The sequence below is a fragment of the Acanthaster planci genome, unplaced genomic scaffold, assembly GCF_054643075.1.
Source record: "Acanthaster planci isolate LZ-2023a unplaced genomic scaffold, COTS_SCS Contig1, whole genome shotgun sequence".
Lineage (NCBI taxonomy): Eukaryota > Metazoa > Echinodermata > Asteroidea > Valvatida > Acanthasteridae > Acanthaster > Acanthaster planci.
In genome coordinates, this window is record NW_028257625.1 from 220,622 (window position 1) to 247,297 (window position 26,676).

Genomic DNA, 26,676 nt, shown 5'->3' on the forward strand with positions numbered 1-26,676 from the left:
GGTTGGAACAAGCCAATCTGGGCTGCAAGGAACTGCAAATAAACGGGGTCACATGATCTTGCGGAGACATGCGAGGGAGATTCAAAAGATGAAGAAAAAAATGGTCACACATATTCTGGAAGGATATCAGAAAGATAGAAGGGGGGGGGAGTTCAGGATAAAATGGGGTTTATGAAATAGGCTTTTTATTTCCAAAAATGTGTAGTTTGAATTAGTTCTTTGCTTGGTAAATTGAATGTTGTTAGACAATGACATTATTGGAACAATATTGGATAGCTTGATGATTCAAAGGATAGTGAGCTTAACGTTTTGCACATCATTTAATACAAACAAGCCAACTCATTTTTCAAAGATTTCACCTGTCAGTGAAAACCCCAAACATTTGGTTAGTGTTGTACAAGGACAAAAGAGTGTGCTCCGATTTGTTTATATGCATACTGCAATACTTCACTTTGCCACTGTGCACAGATGATGTGTACAAACTTTTGTTCACTGTTGTCTGTGTATGTACATGTACCAAGTTGCAGAAAAGGTTTGGCTCATTTTGCACACATGACAGTAAAACTTGACAGTGGGGCACAAAGTTTGGCTCCAACTTGTATAGGTAAAACATGGTTGGCTACATGCTGATTCTTTTGTTTGGACACGTGATTGATTTAAATACAAATTTTGTTCCTCAAACAACAAAACACTGTTTTGTTTTAAGTGCTTGCAGAAAAACTGTGCCAATCTTGTATATCTAGTGTGGACTCGTTGATAAGCTTAAAGGTCTGCATAATGCAAACTGTGCCAACCTTGCATATCTAGCGTGGACTCGTTGATAAGCTTAGAGGTCTGCATAAAGCAAACTGTGCCAACCTTGCATATCTAGTGTGGACTCGTTGATAAGCTTAGAAGTCTGCATAATGCAAACTGCGCCAACCTTGTATATCTAGCGTGGACTCGTTGATATGCTTAGAAGTCTGCATAATGCAAACTGTGCCAACCTTGCATATCTAGCGTGGACTCGTTGATAAGCTTAGAAGTCTGCATAATGCAAACTGTGCCAACCTTGCATATCTAGTGTGGACTCGTTGCTATGCTTAGAAGTCTGCGTAATGCAAGCTGTGCCAACCTTGTATATCTAGCGTGGACTCGTTGATAAGCTTAGAAGTCTGCATAATGCAAACTGTGCCAACCTTGCATATCTAGCGTGGACTCGTTGATAAGCTTAGAAGTCTGCATAATGCAAACTGTGCCAACCTTGCATATCTAGCGTGGACTTGTTGATAAGCTTAGAAGTCTGCATAATGCAAACTGTGCCAACCTTGCATATCTAGCGTGGACTTGTTGATAAGCTTAGAAGTCTGTGTAATGCAAGCTGTGCAAACCTTGCGTAGACTAAGCTGGTCCGCAAAAGGTTAAACCCTTTGTGGAAAATACCTTTATTTTGGAGGCATTTCGGGCAGGGGGTTTCAGGTTACGTGTAGCAAAGGAAGAGGGATGGTCAAGGAAACCCTCTATAAAATTCGCACTAAGAGAGTGTCGTTCAAAGTGCCCAAAAAACCCATTATTTTCACAAGGGCTTGCCACACTGCTCAATTTTGTGAAAAAATGACCACTGTAACATTTTGTGCATTTGCATCAAGACAGTTGTTGCTCTTTGTGAAGACTCGCCAACACTTCATCATACGTGCGTTCAAATCTCTACAGGTGTACAAAGTACAAAACCTTGGTCAAGGTTGTGTGTGCGTTTCACATACATGTACCCACAAATGTGTCCATATGCATCTAACTGCGTTGTATTTATACATGTGTCAGGTATTTGTATGGGTAATTTTGGCGCAACTCCATGTTGTGGAAACTGGATCTGTTTAAAAAGATCCACGTTTGCTACAACTTGCAAACCGAACTGTGTTTGATGTGGGAACAAGTCAGGTCAAGAGCTTGTGTCATCTTGCACACAAAAGTAGAAGAACGAGAATCTCTCTCTCTCTCTAAAACATCAAAAATGACCACAAGATAGAGCTGCTTCGGAGGGGAATGGCAAAAGGTCAAAAAAGAAGATGAAGAAGCAAGATCAAAGAAATACTTACTAGCTATTTATTTGAAAGCAAGGCAAGGAAAGAAAAGTAAATACTTTGTAAATAGGGAAAAAAATTGAAGGTGTGTATTGGGCGAATCAGACTTGGAAACTCAAGCATGGCTAAGGTATGGAAATAAAGACACCATTATTGCAAATGGTGGAGACAAAGTAGATATCGTTGAAAACAATTTGATTTTCTGACGGTGTGTAAAAGAAATGGAATCAAGGAATTTATGAATAGGGAAGAGGAAAATTTCTGAAATGTCAGATAATATTACAAAATGGAATGGAAAAAAGTTACACCAGGTAGTGCAGAATGTGGGGACCACTGAAAATAGCAATATAGAAAATTGGTTAATTTAACAAAGATGCCAACTATCAGCCGCAACCATATTTTGCATATAGGTGAACTCAGCTCAATGTAATTCCAGCATGCATGCCCAAACTATTCAACCCTTTCTGCCCTTCTTTTTCTATTGGTATTGTGCATGAGTATTCCGCAGAAAGGAGAGCCTGGGCTTGAACACAAAACCTTGGCTTTAAAAAAGAGAGCATAATAAATCTGGCAAACCTGTGAGCACAAAATGCACTTCATTAATTACACTTGCATATCTGACCACTGGCCACGGTAGGTTGTCATGAGATGGTGACTGGCCATGCGTGATACTGGCCAACTGACCCTCAGGTCAGAGTGACAGGCAACTCTCCGAAATACTCTCTCGCATCTGGCACGGCCATTTGGAGAACCCCCTCGTATACTTACTGATCTCCAGCTGTCGTTGGATGCGCCCCTTACATCTCTCTCGGTAGTCCGTCTGTGTGTTGTTGTAATCGGTCATCACTTCTACAAACTTCCGCGAGAGCGTTGAGTGCTGGATGGGATAAAGGAAGAAAACAAATAATGAAACTATCCAACTCGCTGGGGACTCATCTGTGCGTGAGACAGAGGTCACATGACCAGTCAAATCAATTCACAATTTTCCTGTTTATCCCAAACAGTTTATTCCGAAGAAGGTCTCACCTTGTCCCTTGTGCATAATTAGAAAATCCATGCACACTTGGGCAGCTTAAGGCTTCCATGAGTTAGGTTTTTTTTTCCCTTTCTTGTCAGTGCAGGCTACCCGACCTATAATTATTGTAATTACTATAATTTATTAAGAGATGTCTGAGATCATCGGGTCAGGGAACTAGACTCAGATAGTCACAGACAGTTGCTCGTGCCCACTGCTCATATATACAGCATTCTATGAAAGAAATAAGGCTGCATCCAAATATGTTGTCTACAGCTAGGTGCAGGTATTCACCCTATTGGAAATACGAGGAGACACACAGACAATAGACCTAGCTGTAACTCAGGAAGCCCGTTTCAGACACGGTCTAAGTCTCAGTGACGGACATGCAGAACAATGTGGGTTACTAGCTGTCCTAATCTTCCACTCAGTACACAAGCGGTAGAACCTTGTTATCATTCCAACGGGTAACCGAAAAGAACTACGTCCATGCATCCTGAGAAAGTCATCCTCCCACTGGGTAAAAGCAAACCCTGACCTGTCCAACCTGTGACCTCGGTCAAGTTTTTGGATTTCTGTGCCACTCAAAGCATGAAGACCAATGAGAAGAAGCTACTACTTAGCCCTAACTCCTACAACATTTCTGCCAAGCGGCTTCCTAACCCCCCCTCCAAAAAAAATCTTTCCAAAATGTCAGTGTGGGTTTTGAAAGAACTCTGAGGACTAAAACTACCAGTACTACCAGTAAAAGGCAATTTTGTACCTGGGTCTTTCTTATCCTGACATCAGCCGAGTTCATCTTAGAGTTTTCTTCCTGCTCGATACTCTGTTCCATAACTGAAAAGGGAACCCACGCATGAAGCAGGTCAGTGGGTGAATGCACACCACAGAGAGGTTAACTTGTTGTGTCCACCATTACGTGGAACACAGCATGATTTACAGGCCTTCCAAAACGGCCTGTTAGATATAATTTAAAATCAAATTTAAAGAGCACCTCTAAGGAAAACATGTTTTTGAAGATTCTATCTGTTTAAATAAATATGGAAGCATCCAAATTGAACGCAGTGTCATTTGTGTTCAGAGCTCAACTGTAACAAGCTAAAAAGGCTTTTTTCTGTTCATGCCAAGATGCGAATTCTGAATGTACAGCAGATTGCATCATTCTAAGAAAACAGAGAAAACGACAGGAACCCTCGCCATGTGTTCATTGTGGATAAATCCTGTGCATGCCAAATAATGCACGTAGCCATTGTTTGGCATGTACACAGGTTATCCACTACGATACAGACAGAATCATAGAAGACATGTTTTCCTTAGAGGTGCTCTCTAATGTAAGAATTCGAACAGCATTTGCTCGGCCCTCACATGTTCAACAAGAAATTACTGATCAACAAAATGTACTCAGGCCTTCTGAGATTGCTGGGCCTGTCATTCAGTACCCGCTGAATGTACCTCACACCAACAGCACATTCCGTCCCTCCCTGGAGGTGCCTCGCCCAAATCAGATCCAACCTGATTGGTCAACTCCAGACAAATGTGGCAGTTGAGTGGTTTAAGACATCCCCAGAACTAATAAGGAAGTTACGGTTTTCTTGGAAGCTGTCAGATTGTGCCATGGGCACTGCGAAGGGAGACAAGGGAGACAATTGACCCCTCCCCATTGAAAAAGAAAAGAATGAACAAATTTTTAAAAGACGGAGGGAGGGGATGAAAATCACCAGTTTGGTCGAAAATGCATGTACCTTGGAATTGACCAGCGATAAGTACTATGCCTGGCAAACATTCAGAACTGTCATAAGTATGTCTGTACTTACTAGTACATGTACTTCTGACATCTAGCAGGTACCGGTTAATGTCCCGGTAAAACAATATTATGGTAGAAATGGTTCTTGCCCCGTCCCCTGGAGCCTCGTCCAGTGACTCTGCCCCCTCCGAGTAAATCCCAATGTGGTGCACTCTGCATGCATACATGTACCACAGCGTCCAGGCCACTCACCCTTTAACTTTCCCCTGACTTTGTTTGCCGTCTTCTTGATGTCGGCCATTAGTTGCTCCAGTTCCTCCTTCACCTCTGGAAAGACAACAGCGAAGGAAAAAAAAACACACCAGACATGTTTGGTTAAAGCCAACTGCCAATTATCATCTGTTCCCAGGAGCACTGTTGACTCACTCATCAAACTGCTGGAAGCCTCACCTCCAAGTTTTTCTGTGCGCGAGTAAAGATGTCAATTTGTAGAATTTCAGAATGAATCTTGTTTTTGATAATTGGTATAATATAACTTTTTTGATATTTTCATGTTTGAACTGTTTATCTCCAAACTAATTGGAATCAATTTAGTGGGCCCTTTAACTCTTCCTTCCACTTGACCCCTTAACCTCCCTCAGCACCCTTTGGATGATATTCAATGTCGTGGAACAATTTGGCCTATTTCTTTGTTTACAGTCAGTCCGTTTGTCTGTCTGTCGGTCATGTGTCATGGCTGTTAGGCTGTTTGCATTTGTGCCATTTGTGTCTGTTGATTTGTATTTCATCTGCCCCTCTGTCCATGTCTTGCGTTTCAATGTCCGTTTTGATTTTGTCAGTCTTTTATGAACCTGACCTAAGTGTGTGTCCAATCTCATATCCATCCAACTTAAAATAGTACATCTTACATGTACCTACTGTTTTTCTATAATTTGACTAATGTACACCTATTGAATTATACATTTTCTAAAAAAATTTTTTATAGCATATAGATCAGATATTAATAATTTCTATTCAATAATACGTGATGCCTTTAAATCTTTATTTAGTTTTATTTTTATTTCTGTGAAATGCCTTGAGCGTCGACCTTTCATGGGTTTGGTGCTTTACAATAATTATCATATCATTATCATATCATGAGTACTGAGAGCAAAAACAAAAAAATTAGAGCCAAAGACAAACAGGAAGTAAGTAACTGAGATTTGAAATTTGGGAGAAATTTCAGGTGAAATTTGAGACCAATACTGTATTCAAAACAAGTTAATGCTCATCAACAGTGTCAATAAGTTACCTAAAATTTGAGGAGGAAAAAAAATGAAGCCAGCCCAGCATTTGCAAGATTTCTGGTACGTGTACAGTGGACACGTACATAAGTTGTACATGTACATCCCTGAACCACAGGATAACAATGACAAGAGAAAGTACATGTACGTACTAGTACTTGTCACACTTCAGTTTGTGACTCCGCTCGCTCGCTCACTCACTCACTCACTCATTTATTTATTTATTCATTTATTGTTTACCCTGGGAAAACCTTTCAGTGGATCACAGTTTTCCAAGGGTGCCCAGCTAACACAAGCAATTAACAATAAAAGAATAAAAATATTAGATAATCAATTAATAACAACAAAACAGCAAGGATAACCATTGAAATAACACTTAATTGATAAAACACTAAAACAGATTAAACTACTTAATTGGTCGGTACATTGGCAGTAAAAGCAATATCGGCAGCCATCGAGGAGATACATCCCCATTAGAGGGGGAGTGCATGTATATACGTACATGACATACAAGTGTATACACACACTTGTGCACTTACACAAATATACATGTACATATACCCATAGACACAAACATGCACATGCTCACATGTCCTTGTAGTCCATATGTACCGTTAATTCTTTAAAAATCAAGTTTTTGTACTGGAGCTTGAAACTTGCTGAAGGGAGAGGCAAGGGGTGTTTAAGTGTCGCAGGGAGATTGTTGAACAAACTAACCCCACGAGAGGCAAATTTACGTTTTCCTGAACTAGATCTACATAGATACTGCGGGCACCGATAACTTGTGGTACCAAAGGCTTGTGATAGACTTGCAGTGACTTTTGAGAATTTGCGGACAGATGGACTTTTTGTCCATTTGCAATTTGCCTGTGTTGCAATGTTACTGTGTGTACGCACACGGTGCACTGGCTCTGATGAGGTAAAAACTGGCCGGCTTGCACATCTCGACACAAGGGTACCCATCACGTGCGCGTGTGCAAAGATCTCCCGACCAAACTGTGTATCAGTACCCATGCTGTGTCTATGCCTCATATTTCCCCCCCTCCCCCAATCAGCAGAGTGGAAGTTCTGCGCAGCGTTCCAGCGGAAACGTAATTTGCCAGATTACGACTCCCTGTTTCCTTGTTGGATGCGGGGCAAGTAAACCGATTAAAATCAATGCTCTCTTTGGACCCTGAGGAAGATGCACGAGAGGGGCTTGGGAGTAGGGAAATGATGCAAGTGTGGAACAGATGAGTAAAGGTCAACAGTGCAAAGACAACACAATGAATAGGATGAAACTGGGCTTTTAGATGACACATGAAAAATAAATGATTAAATTTGTCTTAGATTAAAAAAATCAAGGTGTCTGTGTACAGGGCCAAGTTTTAAGGCACTGCTTACTGCAAGTAAAAATTGGCGCTTGCCATAGCAGAAAATTGTGTGCTTCTGGCAAACGTATTTCACAGGTTAGTGAGGAATTTTGGCTTGCGTGCATGCGTACATCCCGTAACTAAGGATTCTGTGCTTAAAGGGTTAGCGCAGAATTTTTCGGCTAGCGCGGTTAGTGCAGAATAGAGATCAAAAGTCCAGAATTCTGCAGTAAGCAGTGCCATGAAATTGGACCCAGGTGCGCATCACGGATGTGTGTTTTGAGGGGGCATCTCCCTTCCTAGAAAGTACACAAATTGACAACGTACGAACTGTAAAAGACACTTTATGCTCTGTGCCTCTGTGCTTAACGTAGGTCCATCATTATCACATTTGATCTTTTAAAGGTGTACATACGGGTACATGTACATTACACACAGACACCAATCCCCCCCAGCATAGTTTGTACGTACTCTCATCAGAATAATGACAAGAAAAAAGGTACACATGTACATGTAACCCTTTAGCATGGTACAGTAATTTGCAAAAAATGGATCGGCAGTGTCCAAAATGGCCTGCAAGGTGTCCGCAAGACGCCAGGCACTCCATGGCGGAAAAAGTGCAGTGAAACTGCATTGAACACTGACACTCCTCAATTTCATTACCTGAATGAAGTGAGTATAAAATCGTCCATTCTCACCACTATCACTGGGCATGGCCAAAATTGCACACATGTACTGGTACACACACACCATGTCAACAGCAGAACTGAGGTCTGTGTATTGTTTTCTTTAGTCCAACATGGACATCTATGCACAAATGCACGGGGATGTGTTTGTACGTGTACATATACCTGTACATCCACAGTAAGGAAAATCTCCCAGTGGCCAGCTGACGTCTTTGGCGTCATGAAAAATTAACGGCGCATTTGTTCTATTGACTGTGCCTGCCAGTAGGTCAATGCAGCACACCCCTGCATGCATAATTTTGGCCAAAAGCTGGTGGTGTTTTAATTTCACATCGCCCCGGACCCTTTAACATGCATTGTGTGTACACAACTACTGTACATGTACATGAACTGAGCTACATGTACAATGTACAAAGTACATGTGCATGTACACTGTACGGTCACGTTCTGTGTATCTTGAACTACATGTATGTACATGTAGTTACATGTACAGGCACACACACACATCCACTCTACATGTACATGTAGACCTGTATTTACATGTACAGTATACGCCATGTGTACCCATAAATAAATTAATGGCAATAACATGTGCATGTACAATGTATGTGTAAGCGTACATGTGCCAGTACGTGTTTATGAATGTTATACATGACAGCCATGGGTGTTGGACAGAACCAATCAACATTTTTATTGGTGCTGGGCAACTGCAATTTTACTATAATCCAGACATGCACAAATATGAGATCAGTACCAATTTCTCCAACATGTACATGTACTTCATTTACACGCTACATACATGTACACATACATTTGAATGTAATTAGAAAATTCTTTTTTGGCAAAAAACTTAACGCCTTAACCATACGTGTACAATGTTTGGCTCGTCTTGTAAGTGTACATCATGTATATTTAAAGACAATATACACATGCACCTACCGGTACGTACCGGTACCAGTACATGATATGCAATGTACAATACATAAAATGTAATTTACATGTATCTTAAGATGAAAATATTTATTTGTGTGAAACATGTATGTGTGATCATACTGATGTCATCAGCAATGGAAAAGTCAAACATGTCTTAGGGGTCATGTTTGAACAGAAAAACATCTACATGTACATGTAGGTCCCACATGTTATTTTAGTCTCCCAGTCTGATAGAAAATGGCCTGCACCTTACATTTAAACCTACATGTACGGTACATGTACATGTAAGTGCACTGCTTTCCAAATCAAAGTGCTGAAGTTGTGCTGCCCAATATTTACGTTCTGGCTGAAGCCTTGTGGCAGTGAACTGGCTACCGGATAGCTCCCTCGAACCGGGTACTAGGCAACAGGCCAAGTGAGGAACACACTTCCCCTTTCCTCACTTTCTACACATGATGCCAAGTTTTGGGAGTGAAATTCTAGTTCTGTGAGATACTGTGGTAAATTATACATTGTATACAATGTACACGTAAATGCATCTGTACCAAACACATCATGCATGCAGGCCTACGGCAAGTGCATTTTTAATGGGCCTTGTCAACAATATGGCCATTTCAGATCATTTCCTTGAATCAACTTCATTTATTGAACATGATGAAATCGGCTGGAGCATGACTATTTGCTACCAAAACAGGTATAGTCTCACTCTTTGAATTTTTACTCATGCGGAATAGAAAGGTGACATGACTTTTTATCCATGATTTGGAATTGCCGGTATGAGCACAAGGGTACCCACTGGAGTACAAGGGTACCCACTGGAGTACAAGGGCACCCACTGGAATACAAGGGCACCCACTGGAGTACAAGGGTACCCACTGGAGTACAAGGGCACCCACTGGAGTACAAGGGTACCCACTAGAGCACAAGGATAGTAATCTATCATTTTCCCTATTGTATCATCTGCATTCCCATATATCGGTATAACAAGTCCTCCAAACATTTTAACAGTACATGTACCAATACTTGAATCTCCTAGCTTTCGATTGAAGATGGCTGGCTCGAGATATAGGGCCATTTACCCAGTATGTGCAGAACTGATATGGCAAACATCCTTTGAGACAAGTGGGCAGATGGATGCAAATATGCATGTACATGCATGTGGAATATCATAAACACCAGATTTCCTGTTGAGAAGAAAAATCGCTAAATACACAACACAGACTATGACTAATGTAAAATTTAATTTGAACTGATCACACACTGTGTACTGCATGTTACTTAGTTGTTAACATTAAGGAGTTTTGGGGTCCATGTTATAATTCAGCTACAACCAAGTACATGTACATCCTTGTATACATGTACATGTGAATGTGCATGTACAAACTGTACAGGCATTGAAACTACAATGAACAATTCCACTTACGTGTATTTTGGTACATGTATTCATGAACATGTACACATTTCCATGTACATCATACATGTGCGTGTATACACACTGTACATGTATGTGCCAGTCACAAAATCATGCCGCATTATGAACATTACTGTACTTCTTTCTCCCCACGAAATCCCTACGCACACATGTAAGCACACACTTGACTGTACCGTACTTTAGCTGGCCAAGTTGCATGGCAACGTAAATGTCATTGCTGCCCTACATTAATAAACTGATCGTCAAGGTTACCGCCCAATTGGCCGTGGCCGTAACCACATCTCAAACTGCCGACACTAATCCCTGCCGGAAATAAAAAAGTGTGGAAGTGGTGTCTGCCTTTTAAAAACAAATGCCATCTTGGAGGAAAAGTGCACAAAAAAACCTAGGGGCGAAAAGTGTTTATCCATTCATGTACAGTACATTGCAATTTACAATGCAACGTTTACTGTGTTTACCAAAAAAACTGATCCGTTAATTCAGTTGAACAAGCCAAGTCCAGCATTCATCAATTAAGAAAGACTGAGACACAGGTGCATTTGATTGGCTTTAAAAAAATAAATGCAAAACTACATGTACCGGAGCATCTCCTCAACTAATCTGTGCAATAACTGATCCTACTATTTTATGACATTTGTCACAGACCAACAGAATATTTCAACCTTACATGTACATGTGCTTTATTGATATCGACCACTGGGACATGTATTTTGGAGCCTTCAATGCATGTGAACTTGTAAGATACATAATTACATCTTATAGTACATGAACACAGCTAAAACACGTGCTTTGGAAAGGTCAACGCTGCATAATTTTTCAACACGGTTATTTCCCTGCACAGGTACATGTACCAGTACGTATACATGTACATGTCGTCCGGCAACTTTACTACATGTAAGTGCTGATGGGGGCGGAGACAAAGATGGGAGTTGGTCGACAGAGGATTGTATACATGTTTCCTTTCTACTTTCTCATAAACCCACCCTACAAAGTCATTCTTGCTGGGAATTTTCCTGTATCTTTGAAAATCCTTCCAAAAAACCAATTAAAACCAATGTCCTGTGCCTCATGCACGTGTGAATTATGTACGGTAGGCCAGTTCATATGGTGCTTATTGCAATTTTAAGTGAACACGAATGCCACGTTGCGATGTGGCATCAAATGTTTGTGCTGTGAATTTGCCAAAGTTGAGCACATTGCAATGAGCCTGTTCGGTATTTCATCAAGGCACGGTCAATTGAGAGAACAAAGCCTACGTGCAAAGCTGGCGTGAGGCCACCCTGATAGGATGAACATACAGTACATGTGTACATTTGACATGGGTATTGCTTTTCCTAAATGACCTCGGACTTGCTTCATCTGAGCATGCGCTGTTGGAATTTACCAAATACATGTCCGCTCAATCATGTGAACTTCCCTCCAAATTCTGCATCTAGGTATCCTTTATCCTGCCAACTCCTCCAAAACCTCTTGGTGAATTTTGAAAGAATATGAGTCACTTTACATGTACATGTACAAAGAAGACAGGTCCATTCCAGTTATTTTCCTCCACCATTCATCACAGTAAAAACTGCCCATCAACATACTTCACGGCTCATAATTTAACGCCAACTCTGGTCTCTCTAATTAGCTTCTACAATGATTGATTTCTTTCAATTTTTCTAGCAGAGCTTCATGTACAGTACTCGGCTTAGACCATCCACAAATTAAGTCTAAAATGCCATGATCGACCATTCCCCCCACAAACATTGTTCAAACAGCCGTCTCACCCAACATGGTACATGTACACAAGACAGACCAACAGAAATTGCATGACGTGTACATACTAACTGTTTGAACATGTATGGCATGGAGCCATGTACATGTATGTTACATGTACCGGTACATACATGTACACATGTATAATGTACATGTGCATGGTATGACACTGTGTCAGATGACTGGTACATGTACATGTACATGTACATGTATGTACAGTGTACACGTACTGTACCTGGTTCAGCCAACCACATGGCTATTTCATTAATCATTTTAATTAAAACTGCAGACAATATGACACCAGTATATGATTTTAAACAAGAATGTCAGGCTGGCATACATGTAATATATATCATGAGACTTGTGGGAATTGTAATTTTTTCATCAATCATACAATGGCAGTATAATTATTTTTAGGTTCAAACTTTGATTTTGCGATTATTTCGTGCATACATATTGTGCACATTTTGTACGGACTGCGGGTGGCTGGGCTTATGCATGATGAATGTCAGTCATCAGCCATGTGATTACTCCTCGACCAATCAGATTTTGCATTTTGGGAAGGCACATGTACCGCTATACATCAATACAATGTGCAGTGCACTTGTACAGATAAGATACTGTGCAGTGCGACCTTTATTCAGCAAATATGAAGAGTTTAAACAATTAAAATCGGAACTTGACTTGTCCATTGAGATCCCTACAAAAAAAGAAGAGATACACGTACATGTAATAATGTAATGGAGATGTACCGGACTACTGGTACAGTACATGTGATGGATATTCAAAACACTTCAAAAGTACATGTACCATACATTTTCCAGGCAGACTTCGTCATTTTTCCATTGCAGCTGTAGAACTTCACAATTTGATTCCACTGGGTAAATCTCAAAAAAAAACTGTTTGAACTATTAACTATCATAAATATCACTGTTGCAGCGATAACAGATGTTGTCTTTGGAGTGTAATGACAAGCGTCATTTACCGGGGTATGTACATGAATATATATCGTCCTAATCTTAATCTCGACAACGATGTCAATAAAACTGGGGAGGAGGACAAACGCCAGTACTGTTAGGACCTACATATACATGTACCTAGGATATGGGCTTTATTCACAAACTGAACTCAAAATGTAAAGAAAAACCATACACGAAAAGGCATTCCACCTGGTACAGTAGTCTTGTCTTACCAAAAATGCTCATATCAGCAATCTTTGGGCATTGAAACTGAATCTCTAGTTGTACAGTGATACAGATGGAAACTCCTATAAATATCTTCTTCATTGTCTGAAAAAAATTACTAAGTAGTTTTGAACAGTTGGTTACGGGTACCTGGTACTATAATTTAGACCTAGGTCCTGACACCAATGCGCCGGTGCTCATATTTTTGATGCACACCCCTACAAAAAAGTACGTTACATATACTGTACCGTACATTAAAGTCAAAACTTTTGTGCTTTTGAAAGTCAAATTCTGCTTTCTTTCACTTTACTAAATTTTGTGTACAAAAAACTGTATGTACAGTGTAACTGTACAGTACTGTAGGCTTATATTTACTGTACATGTACATCTACAGGTATCTTTGGCATAATGATACGTGTAGGGCCTACACGCACCATGTCACTGTGATCTTGGACTGGTCCCTGTTCCCATTGATTTATTCATAAGCTGTGAAACGTCTGGGCACTATGTCAGGAATGGGGACCAGTGTGATCTCCGCGGTGCAGAGCCGGAGGAAATCAATACCAAATTCGAATTCTGCGATATCGCAAAGGAAAAACAGGAGGGGAAATGCTACCCAATGTTGCTTTCAAAGTGAGTTAAACAGTGAAATTGAGTTGTCATTCCTAATTTGGGTTCATATTTATTTGATTAACTGTGCAGAAACAATCAAAAATATTCATTTGTTTTTTTGTTTTTTTTACGAGAATTGCGTTTTCTGCTTTCTACCCGCAAATCCACAATTTTTGCAGATTTTCCGCAAAGCCGAAAACTCTGGACTTTACTTTAGCGACTGCTGAATCTGGACTTCATGTATAATGAGACAAGCCACACTGTACTCTACTAGTACATGTAATTTTGATGTTCTAGGGAGATTGGAACACTACTGTCCAGGATAAAAATTATCTAAAAAAAACCCCAAAAGTGTCATTCATGTTACAATAGGGGAAGAGGAGCGCTAAGGGCCTGTGACGTACCAAGGAGAAAAAAAAAAGAAGGACCCGCGGGAACACACAGCTACGGTTTGCAGTCTCTGGACAGAAAATCAATGAGGCAACATGAGCACCCGGCCTCTGCACAGCCTGTCTGCTACCTGCTCCAAGCACACCACTGCGTGACTCTGACACCCTGCGCATAATGTGGCGGGCAAGCAGTGGCATACACTGCACACCCACACACACTGCAAGTACATGCAGCTCCCTGTGCCATCACGGAGGGCCTTTTTAAAGAGAACTGCTAGCCGATAGAAACAAAAACCACAATCGATATCGGCAATCAGCCTGTGACTCCAAAAGTGCGACTGGCAACGTCAATAATTTTCAATTCAATTTTACAAACCTCCCAACCTCCACCCCCCATCCACCTTTTCTTCCCTTGTGACAAAATTATAAGATCAGGTCCTGGGTCACTTTACTAAGTGGGGAAGACGCTACATGTACATGTGTGAATGGCAAGATACATGTACATGTATGCACATGTACATGTGTCCATGTACCTGTGTACTGTAAATGTATATCTGTACTATGTAAATGTACATGGATAGTAATGCAGGGAAGCAGGACTCGGCCATCAGTTGAAATTTCAATGTAAATTGTTGATACCTTTTAAAGAAAATTCACCGGGTTCCAGTAGTTTAATTCAAGTAAATTCATTTAACTTCGAAAGTTACTGGTACATGTAGGTATGTCGATGACAACTGTCAAATATGTACATATAGGTGATGCACAGGACTGCTGTCAGCAGCTGAGAATTGGGTACACATTTCTATATGATTTCAACAATTTCAGTGTAATACCGATATTAGTTGTATGTAAATTGTGTCTGTAGCCTGGCCCACAAGATGCTCACAAACCCACAGGCAATACAGGGTACACTATGGGCAGATGGGAGAGTCTCTTTCAGTTTCACACAGTACATGTGCATGTACATACTGTACATGTACATGTACATTACATGAACAGGTACAAGTACTTGTCCCTGCTTAACAGCTAAACTGCAGTAAGTTTCACGCATAGATCTAAAATATACATGTACATGTACATGTAACATGTACAGTGTTCATTTTTAATGTACAGTGTAGATACCTGCAGAACACACACAAAAAGCAACTGCATTAAGGGTTTGAAGGTACAGTGTGTAATGTACATCACTACACTGAAGTGCATGCCATCTACATGTACATGTACGGTATGGGTACGCACAGTGTTCATGTACATGTAGGCAGAAATATTCCAAGTCCCTACATGTACATGTAAGAGTACAGTAAATCTCATATGCTGGGTCATCTTTCAGCATCATACATGTACATGTACATGTACAGTCATGTGTACATGTACATGTTCGTGTGCACTGGCAAAATAACTTGAGCGTTCAGAATGCTAGGAACACTTGTGCATGCACATGCAGTGTAAGAATGTCGAGTACCAGTCCGTACACATGATAAACATACAAGTACATGTGTGTGTACACGTACCCAACATGTACATGTACACCCATTCAATATTCCGGCACATGTACATGCATGTATAGTGTACCTGTATCTGAACTGTGCACTTGATTATCATGTGTAATGGTATGCACATTCAGTGCTCCCCATGCGCGCACAAACGGACACAGACTGTACCGCCAATACTAATGATGTACATGTACCAGTACTGGTGCAGGGATAAGCTGTGTACCCACTGTGAAAGGTGGCCATGACTAATTATGAAATCATCGCTGATTCACTTCTAATGCGTAAAAAATTCACAATCGCCTTCCGACTCCCCTCCAACGCCACAGGCAGTCTATTTATTTTCTGGGCGGTTGCATAACAGCCCTGGGTCGTAAGAAACTGCCATGGGTGCAGTGTCATCTCAAGCAAAAGGTTCCTTAACGAAGACTGGGAAACGGGGTGACGGGAAACCCGAACTTCTGAGAAAATTCAGTCTTAAAGGGTACTGTACATGTACATGTACAGGTAGCTGCAATCAATTTGTTTCACTACAAGCCTCCAAAATGCACCTATGTGTCTCAGGTAACCTTATTTTCAACTTCTGTTTCACTCTTTCCAAAAGGGTATTTTACTGCCTTTTTGGATTTTATGCTAATGACTATTTCGACATTCATGAGCAAAAATGTGATGCCATCCCAGGAAGAAGCATCAATGTTACATTGGTTTGTACAGAAAACAGCATTTTTGTAGATTCTGCTGGACTCTGCTTTCTCTTCCTTGCCGAGGCACTGTAAGGTAATTTATGTGCATAGCAATAAGAAGGCATCCCTCCCTTTCTAAGAAATGTTGTCAGTTAGTTCTGGGTTCACAATTTGAACAGAAAAGCCTATGCACTGAACTATGTCTTCCCGAAAGGATTTCACAGCAACAGCACCCGCAGTTGTCCAGGAAATCATGGATTTATTTTAATGGTTCAAAACAGTGCACCAAATGGGGAAGTAAAATAGCTTCCACTGAAGAAAAATACCGGCACAAAGTTGAAAAAAAATGTGTCCACACGTAGGAAAAATTCACTGCAACTACACTTTATGGGGTGCACAAATCTGAGTGCTACTTTGTCTGCTCGTCCAACTTCCGCTGCAGGCTGCCACCCCTCCCCCCGGATCTTGGATGTCCCTACATGTACCCCATCTTCTTGACACTTGGCACGCACGTCCCACACATGTACACGTACCAGCACTTACAGAGTTTCATCTTGGATTAAAATATCTACATGTCCATGTACCTGTCCTTTCTTATGCAATGTTTAAACTGCCTATCCACTCCCAGCCATTTTTTTGGAACTGTTAACCCCTTGATGCTGTCTGAGCGCATATTCCATTATGCTGAATACTTTAGAAAAAATTATACAGATTCATTTTGAAGAGTGTACCGGTATTAAAGATATGCGAAATAAATGGGGGCTTTTAATGTGCAAGCAAAGACTACCGGTTCCTGTCCTGAATAATTTTGACTCAAGACTGGTGGACAGGTGGCTAAATGTGGCGCTGCATGTACAGTGTACCGGTATAATGCACACTCAATTGCGTACAGTTACATGTACGCACATTTGCAGTCTGGAGTATTACCATATTTGGACGGCCTATTACATGTATATCACAAATCTCGCACAATCTGACCAATCACAAGGCTTGTTCTATCAGCCTACATGTACAACAGAATGTGTGGGTGTTTTCATGTTATAGGATACTTTTCTTAAATGTTGCAGCATACATGTATGGAACAAAACACTAACAAAAATTGCTGTACCGTACATCAGTAGGGAAAGGTCACTATGCCCATATGTGGTACTAATCTAGACTGACCTATGACGTTTCAATTCAGTCGAATGTCACCAGGTTTTGCTGTTACAGTCATTTCAAATTGACACCTTCACACATGTCCGCCCAAGTGCATTCAGCATGTCAGTTAACATTTTAGAATGACCTGACTTAGAAAATGGAATATTTTATAAGAATGGTAAGTCTGATTTTTTTTCTAAAATTGTTATCAACATGATTGTACATGTACACTGTGCAACGTTTTTTACTGGAAAAACTCCTACAAGGATTGGAACCAAAACATGTGCACTGCAACAATATCAGCCATGACATCCTATCCATCATGAGTTTATTGCCTGTCCTCATATTCATGTGAGGTTCTGATGCAAGGAGGTCAGGTGACCAAATCCATCAGCGACCGCACACTTTCTGCGGTAATGGCTGCCTGTACATCAGGTCACACTGTCAATATTTATATTCATGCACCTGGATATCTGTAGGATGTCTCGGCCATGTAGGGGTAGCACTACCAGGAGAAACTACATGTATATGTATGTAGCAAACAGGCAGTGTACATGTACATGTAGTGCCTTCCAGGCTTAGGGATGCACCACCTGTTTATATAGCGGTACCTACCTACTGTCCATATCATGTATCCAGATTCTGAACCAGTATATTTGTTAATGCATGTATACAGCTGTTTCACTTCCTTTTTCTTTTATGAATATACATGTACATGTATGCTGTACACATGTACGGTCATTACAATGTCCATGTGTGTACACGCTGTATACAAATGCCTGCTCTGAAATAGTGTTTTTTACACTGAATGTGTACACATGTATGCATTAACTCTATCCATCAATCCAGTGATTGTTTTACTGTACATGTACATGTACGTACTGTCATTATTCTTTCAAATTTCTCTTGCCTGTTTTGATCAATAAAATTCATTCCCAAACCTCCTAAATGTACTCCATGGACCAACATTAAACTTTCAATGTAAAAAATCGTGTCATGAGAAAACACAATCACTGGAACTGTACTAATTTATTCTACCGTCAATTTAACCCTTCATGATGTACGTATACATGTACCCAGTAGCTGGGTAGCAACCCAGTAGCGACTGACAAAACGAATTACAAACAGAAGCAGTGGAACAAATCTTCTAAATTTGAAGTCCTGTTTTAAAAACTCAAATGGACAGAAACTAGCAAATATAAAGTAATTATGCATACACGTACATGAACTCAAACTTGTGCAGCAATTTAGAAAACAAACTGGTAAAGTAACGTACATGTACATGTATGTGTAGGCCTGTAACATGAATGGACCCATGGTGAAAGAAAAGAGGTCATACTGTCAACTTTGACTGTTCGAAATGTGTTCATGGCACGTGTACATGTACATGTACCTGTGCATTACATTTGTGTACATGCACACTTTATCTCCATATCATGTGAGGTGTAACTTTACAGAGCAGGCACAGATCCCCCGCCATTTGACAAGCAGTTATATGTAGAGATACATAGGCAGCTTAAACACACAGTACATATTGGCTCAATATTTGGCAGGTGGGGCAGAGTAAATGTCATTCCGGTGAGCAGACAGGACGGAGGCTGAAGGCCAGTTGGGGATGAGGAAAATTAAAATCAGCCGTTTCGTGGTACATGTACATAAATACAGCTACCATAGTTTGGACACATGCTCATTGTTCAGTGACTTAGCGGTACAATTCCAAAAGAGCTGGCATTTTACTACCGCTATACACTGTACCAGTGTACCCGATAGGCATGTACATGTACCACAGATGTGAGGACTGCACACACAGTAACAAGTACTGTAGTGTACCTTGGGGGTCAATTCATTGTGGGGACAAATTTCTGTCCCCAAGGAAATAGTCCCCTTGAGGCAAGGCACGGCACGCCAAGGCACATGTACATGGACTGTATACATACATGTACCGGTATCCGTCCGTGCAAAAACAGCTTAAACAAAATGTGCATGAAGGCCTAAATTTAACATACAGGTACATGTGCCAGAAGTCTATGACATGCATGGATCATGGATTGTCAATTGAAACAAAGTATTGTATAGTGTGCAGTGTGCACAATGATTAGATGCAAGAAAGTACAGTCACATGAACAAGGCAAGGACAATGAAAGTACCTTGTATGTACATGAACATGTATGAATACATCTAGTGTATTCTGACGCATTTTGCCCAAACTTTATTTCACACAGCAGTAAAATGACCCCTTGGTCGGGTACGACTGATCACAGACAATCCAAACTGGCCATAATCAAGATTGGCTTTGTTTACAAGAGACACACCTCCCCACAATCCCCCCCCATCTCCCTCACACCACCAATCCCAGCCCACATGCACACCTGTCCTCTGCCCATCCACCATCCCCACCCCCCATCCACTGGCCAGACATGCACACTAATTCATGTCATAATGTCATTACAAATTCCAATATCTGCAGCGATACTCGACAGATGTTAGATATGACAGATGTTGGATGTTGTGCTGTTGTTGTAAGGGGGGGGAGTGGGACATCACAAAACGGTTCAGCGCGGCTCACACAAATGCACATACACTGCACACTGTGCATGCAGGATTAGGCCCCGAATGCGATCAATACAGCCTCTTGCTTTCAATTAATAAAAAGCCTATACACTGTATATCCATTACATTTTATGTAGGGCACACATCTACTGTCCGATGTACATGTACATGTACAGTGTAAAAACATGTACACTGGTAAATGTACATGTACATGTATCTTTCTTTGGAGACCTGTAGTATAGTAAATTTGAACAAACACGAGCACAGCAAATATCTACAATGTTCAGTACCAGTGCTAAAAAGTATCTAAACAATTTTTGCATACATGTACGGACTTGTACATGTACATGTACATACATGTCCAGTACATGTACATGTATACATGAATTACATACCGGTACATGTAGTCACAGAAATGTATACACGTTTACAATGTACATGTAATTCAGTACATACATGTATATACTACACTGTACATACATGTACATAATTACGGTACATGTATGTACATGCATACATGTATCGTACATGTACATGAACGGTACCTGTACATGTATACATGTATGTACATGTACATGTATGTACTGTACTGTGTAGAAGTATACAGGTACCGGCACGGTACAATAGACCACAAAGGAGTACATGTACATGTACATGTACCGGTATGCCTACTGGCATGACCAGTACATAGGAATGTACACGTACATGTACATGTTTTACTGTGTGCATAGAAATTCAGGTACTACATATACATGTACAGTAAATCTTGTACAAAAATGTATTGGTATCGGTGAGTACATGTACATGTACACGCACTGGTAACACACTCGTACATCTGGCTAACATGTACAATGTAAACACGGCAATGTTTTGCAAGCAGGAAAAGCAATAACACCATACGGCACACGAAAGTTTTGCCAAAAATTAACTCAATGCACAAAATGTCACAGCGCTATTTACATACACGTATCAAGCGACAACAGTTGGCTAACCTTTCCATTAACCGACAGATTGAAATATCATATACATGTACATGTTTATGTATGTGATTGTATTCATCATCAACATGCTCATCGACAGCCCCCTACATTTTTTTCTAAACCGCAGAAATATTTCGAATAAAATGAAACGAGCAGCCAGGAAAATATCAATTTCAATTGATTTTCAAGGGGATAAGAATACCAAATGCTTGGAAAGAAGGATGGAAATACATTTTTTGTAAATTATATAATTTTTGTATCAAGAACATACATGTACATGTACCGGTACATGTGTACTTTAGGGTGTCCTGGAGGAAAAAACTTTATCAATATGCGCATTTGAAACATCTGATAACAAGATGTATCAAGCCACTGATTACATTTAATAATCTCATATATTCGAATTTGCCATTACATATCCATAGTGCGAATATCATTTAATTCAAAGTACCCATACATGTATGTGTGTTCTGTTGCCTGAAGAGCCAACTGATCTGGTGAGCGCAAGATTTATGGAACACACTGTACTGGTATTCCATGATTCAATGTCACGATGTACATGTGTACTGTATTTTATACTGGCATGCTTCAATGCACAACTGCATAATGTGTAATATACTGTTACATGTACATGTACATAAACATGTACACATGTGTACATGTACACTGTAGCTGGTAACAAGATGTGTGGATATGTGTACATGCACATGCAGGCAACATGTCCTTTCTCTATGTTCCTTCACATACATGTACAAAAATCCCTGTACATGTATGTTTTACACAGTCCCTTCCCCGTGGTTTATCACTTCTCGGTACGCAGCGTGTGAGCAATGAGATGTGAAAGGGTCGGTGTGCCCAGCCACCCAAGCACCAACACTCGTGAGGTTTTTTTTTTTTTTTTGCACATCACTGCTCCCTCCATCATGCCGCGCATAATCGCTTGCCGTCACAGTAGTTTCTCGGCTGAGAGCAAATGAGGGGAGGAAACGTGAATGAGAAGAATCGGCCCAGATTCCTTTGCTGCCCTGTGCTGCATGCCTACTGGAAGGAGGTCAGGGTTTAGTGTGCCTTTATTTTTCAAACCGAGACTTGGATTGATTTATGTATTGAGATGCGTACAATCACTGGGTATGAATATGTCTGGGACTTAGCACGACACGGACAAAGTGTACGGTGTACATCTGTGCATCAATGCACATGCATACATGTACTGTACATGTACTGGTACACTGTAACTTTCAGTTAGGCAAAGATTTGTTTCAGAAAACCTAAAATCAACAATACATGTACCCTTTAAATGGAAATTTTTTTTCAGGTTTGTTGCGTTTCGTTTCTTTAATGCTGTTTGCTGTGTTCGGTTTTGTTACTTTGTTTTGTGTTAGTTTTTTTTTATTTTTAGTTCTGGGGAGATCAACATACATGTATTTGGATCAATTTGGCTTATTCACATACAGTGTAGATGAGAGAGACTCTGCTACACGAACACATACCGGTAAGATTAAAACATCAAACCCTCTTTTTTTGATTTCTGATATGTTTATTTTACTTCTAATGTATTAAGATTTCTCAAAAGAAATTGTCAAACAAAATCCTTGCACACTTTGATAATTTTTTCCTTTGACAATATACAGAGTCCAAAGACGTACATGTATACATGTACCAATATTTGCAGTGAATAGGATTTTTACCTGAAGCCTTCAGTGGAACTCCCACAATGCTGTTCTGCATTGCATTGTGAGCCAGTCTTATTAAATAAAGACATCTTGGGATTATTTAAGAAGTCAATGAGTCTGTCAACAGATATGGTGTGCAGAATACCGGGGTATCTCATCTGCTCATTAAGTTTGTATGTACTTGTACAATAAACGTGTTTTCCATCGTTATAAAACATATTTTACAGGACTACAATATGCGTCATACCCCTTCAAACAAACAATGATGCCTTGAAGTCCAAATCTTTAAAGCCAAATGAAACTTGACATCAAGAACGTTTACACGGTGCACACAAGGTTCTCGGTAGAGGCTAGAGCCCATACCGAAGAAGTCAGGGTGACCAACTATGAATTGAAAACTGAAACCTCACTTACTCTCATCAGGCTGCGGAGCTGAGAGAATGTCGCTGTGCTTCTTCTTGACCTCCTCAACATTGCTGGCAATCTTGTCAATGTTATTGCGAATTTCTTCCACCTAACACAAGAAAAGGTACCGGTAGTTGTAATAAAGCACCTCCACAGGCAGAAAACCATCTTTGAAATGTTTTTTTTTTAACTAGAGAAACCAATTCTCAGAGCTCATCTTAAACCATCCTAGCAGGACTGCCAGATTTTATGATTAAAATTTCAGGGTAGTCAAAGAAACCTGTGCCAAGTAAGTTTCAGTTTCAGGAAAAAATTGTTGATGCAAGTCTGCATACACATAGCGGGCAATCTTGCCTGACATTTCCGGATTACTTGTAGTTCCAACTTAACGGTGGTTAACTGACTGTAAACTGGGGATGTTTCAAATCAGATGTATCAAAATACATGTACATGCTTTCAATAATTGACTAAAGATTCTAGATACATGTAAATGTGTACACATGTGGGTGACATCTATACAAACTGTAGTCAATATGGCATTGCCTTGGCACTTATAATTTAGACCACCTGATCAAAGACAAGATGTGGTTTGGAGAGACTAACTGGAATATGTTCACTTACATGTACAGTAACATATACAGTATGTACATGTATGTAAATTGTTTGCATACTGTACTGGTGCGTGTATTTGCAATTACAGAGAATGTGTGATGACAGGTAGACTTAAAATCTTTCCATGCCTGACTCAGACTCAACAGTTGGCATTGAGTCTTCTCAGGTCTGAATTTGTGAAGGTGCCTCACATACAAAGGTACATGTACATGTATGTACAAGAACTGAACTTGGCCTGCTTACTGTAGACATCACTTTGTACATGTACACGTCTAATGTGTACGTGAACATTAAACACAACCCCCCAAGGGTTGCTGGCCTTAACCTTCCCATTCACACAAAGTTAAATAGCCATATGGGACTTTGTGCACAGAGGTTGTTGGACTTTGTTTTTCTGAGGTATGCCAAACCCAATGCAAAAGCCAGCTGTTATGGGCCTACCAGACCTATCCCCACAGAATTAAACACTTCGCTGCTGTTTAATTCTGTGAGGTTAGGTAAGGTTAGGGTTAAGCTGGAGTATCACATGCAAAATGGCACTAAGTGCAAGGATCTCTTGCGAGGCAGACATTAAGCAAGACTTAAAAAACACAGTGACGTCACGCTTTGTGTACCTGTGCGCATTCCTATGAGGGTGCCATGGATCGTGTCCCACTTAAGGAAAGCGTACACATAAACAAAGCGTGTCATCATAATGTTGTACAGAAGGTCTCCCGACCTTGGCCAGCTTTGGACTTGAGAAGGGATTAAGCAATGGAAGCGTTTGGAAATTATTACCTGCTCAAAGAACTCATCCATGTACCTCTCGCTGTCCACATTGACCGACACATCATCTGGCCCCACATCATCTTCATCCCCCTGCAAAAGAATACAAACACTGAAGAGTGAAACCTGGGAACGAATCCAACAACCCTGGGCCGAATTTCCAAGGGTTGCTCCTAAAGGAGGCGGTACTACAGAATAAACAAAAGTGATGAGCAGAAATGAACACGGAAGCTGTCTGAAGCAATTACTCTGGGTTCCTAGACCAAAAGATTCTGGCCAAATACATGTATTTCGAAAATTTTAAAAACTTAAATGTACGCAAAACTGCCTTTCTTTCATTACAAGTATTTCCCAACACACATACAGGTGCATACTTAATTTTGATAGCCTTTTTCCAGTTTTCTTAATTTCTCAATTTGATCTTGACTACGGTACTTACTGGCACTTTTGTATAACTTCTGACAATGTTGACTTTTAAACTAACAGACAAATGCATCCTGTATCCCACACACATGTATTATGCGACACACCATTGTGTCATGTTCTACAAATACTGTCAATAGTAGCTACATGTACCAGACCTACACTGTACAATTTATACATGTCTGAAGAATGGTCAGGTCAGGGAACCAGACTAAGAAGTGATATGCTCAATGTGCACACTTGTTCATGAAATTCTACATGTAGCTGGTAACCCAATTCTCCAAAAGAATTCATGTACATGTACTAGTCAATGTACATGTATTTCCCTTGCCCAGCAGATTTGCATCCTCAGCACAGCCATTTTCTTTTGAGCAACTACCAATAGCTCTTTTCAGACTCAAAAGACATGAAATATTGGTACTATGCTTACATGCATGTAGTTTAGCATAATTTTAATCCATGTCAGTACAAGTAAGTTTCAGACATCTGTCACTTTCCATTGTTGCAAAATGCCAAATATTTAAAAACTTAGGCTATCATCTAAAGCAAAATGAAGGGCATCTGTGATCATGGAATAGTCTGCGAGTAAGGTCTACCCTATGAGAAGGCCGTATGCCAACTCCCACACATGCTCTGTTCCCCAATGACCTTGCCTTTTGGAAGTACATGTACTCAGTACTGTACCAAACTGACTCATCGGCAGGAATTTAAAAAAAAAACAAAATGAACATGTACTGTACATGTACCGGTGCATGTACACCATGTACATTTAGTGCATTACATTTGATACACATGCACTGTACATGTATGTATTTTGTTCCAAAAGAATTTCCCATTCAACCCCACCAGAGTTCCTGCATTTCATAATTTCTAGTGTTTAGATATTCCAGGGATTTTTTAATTCATCAGACTAACAGGCAATGAAAGCAGGCCAAAATTTGTAAGACACCGTCCAAGTTTCAAAGTACATGTACCAGCACACTGCTCTTTTCACTTACTTTCCTATAGTTCCACATGTGCGCACGTACATGTACGTGTACAATGTACACGTACGTTTCGGTACATGATGTACATGTGCCTACACTAATGTACACAAACAAAAGTCTACATGTAAATAATAAGGGGATGGGCAGATTAATTCAATACTACTTTTGTCCTTGCTCATATAATAGAAAAAAAATTGCGTATACATGTACATGAACAAAAGTATACCTGCAGAATGTACAACGTTCGTGAATGAATACATGTGCGGTCTTCCTATCACAAAACAGACAGCTAAAACGATGTGACTTCACACACATGTTACCTACATGTACATGTGCTGTAGGTACAGTACTGTACCGGTACATGTATTGGTACTAACATACATGTAAATGATACCGGTATGTTAATGCATATTTGCATATTTGCTTAGTCGAAAGAGAGGCCAGAACAGCAAGCTGTGGCATAATGCATGTATTCTCAGCTTAGCAACATGCTTGCATCAATGCACTCGTAAACAAGGTAA

General features: G+C 40.3%; 1 protein-coding gene across 4 annotated transcripts in view; it reads right to left on the bottom strand.

Moving 5' to 3' along the window:
• The window catches only part of LOC147795618 (syntaxin-like), a 53,671-nt gene that overhangs the window by 24,156 nt on the left and 2,839 nt on the right, over window positions 1–26,676 (bottom strand). For all 4 annotated transcript variants that reach the window (XM_087131505.1, XM_087131506.1, XM_087131508.1 and 1 more), the window contains exons 2-6: window positions 24,759–24,839; window positions 23,379–23,478; window positions 5,072–5,146; window positions 3,839–3,912; window positions 2,829–2,937 (exon numbers count right to left, since the gene is read on the bottom strand). In XM_087131505.1, coding sequence (XP_086987631.1) covers window positions 2,829–2,937; window positions 3,839–3,912; window positions 5,072–5,146; window positions 23,379–23,478; window positions 24,759–24,839 — 439 coding nt within the window. The remainder of the gene's footprint in view (window positions 1–2,828; window positions 2,938–3,838; window positions 3,913–5,071; window positions 5,147–23,378; window positions 23,479–24,758; window positions 24,840–26,676) is intronic.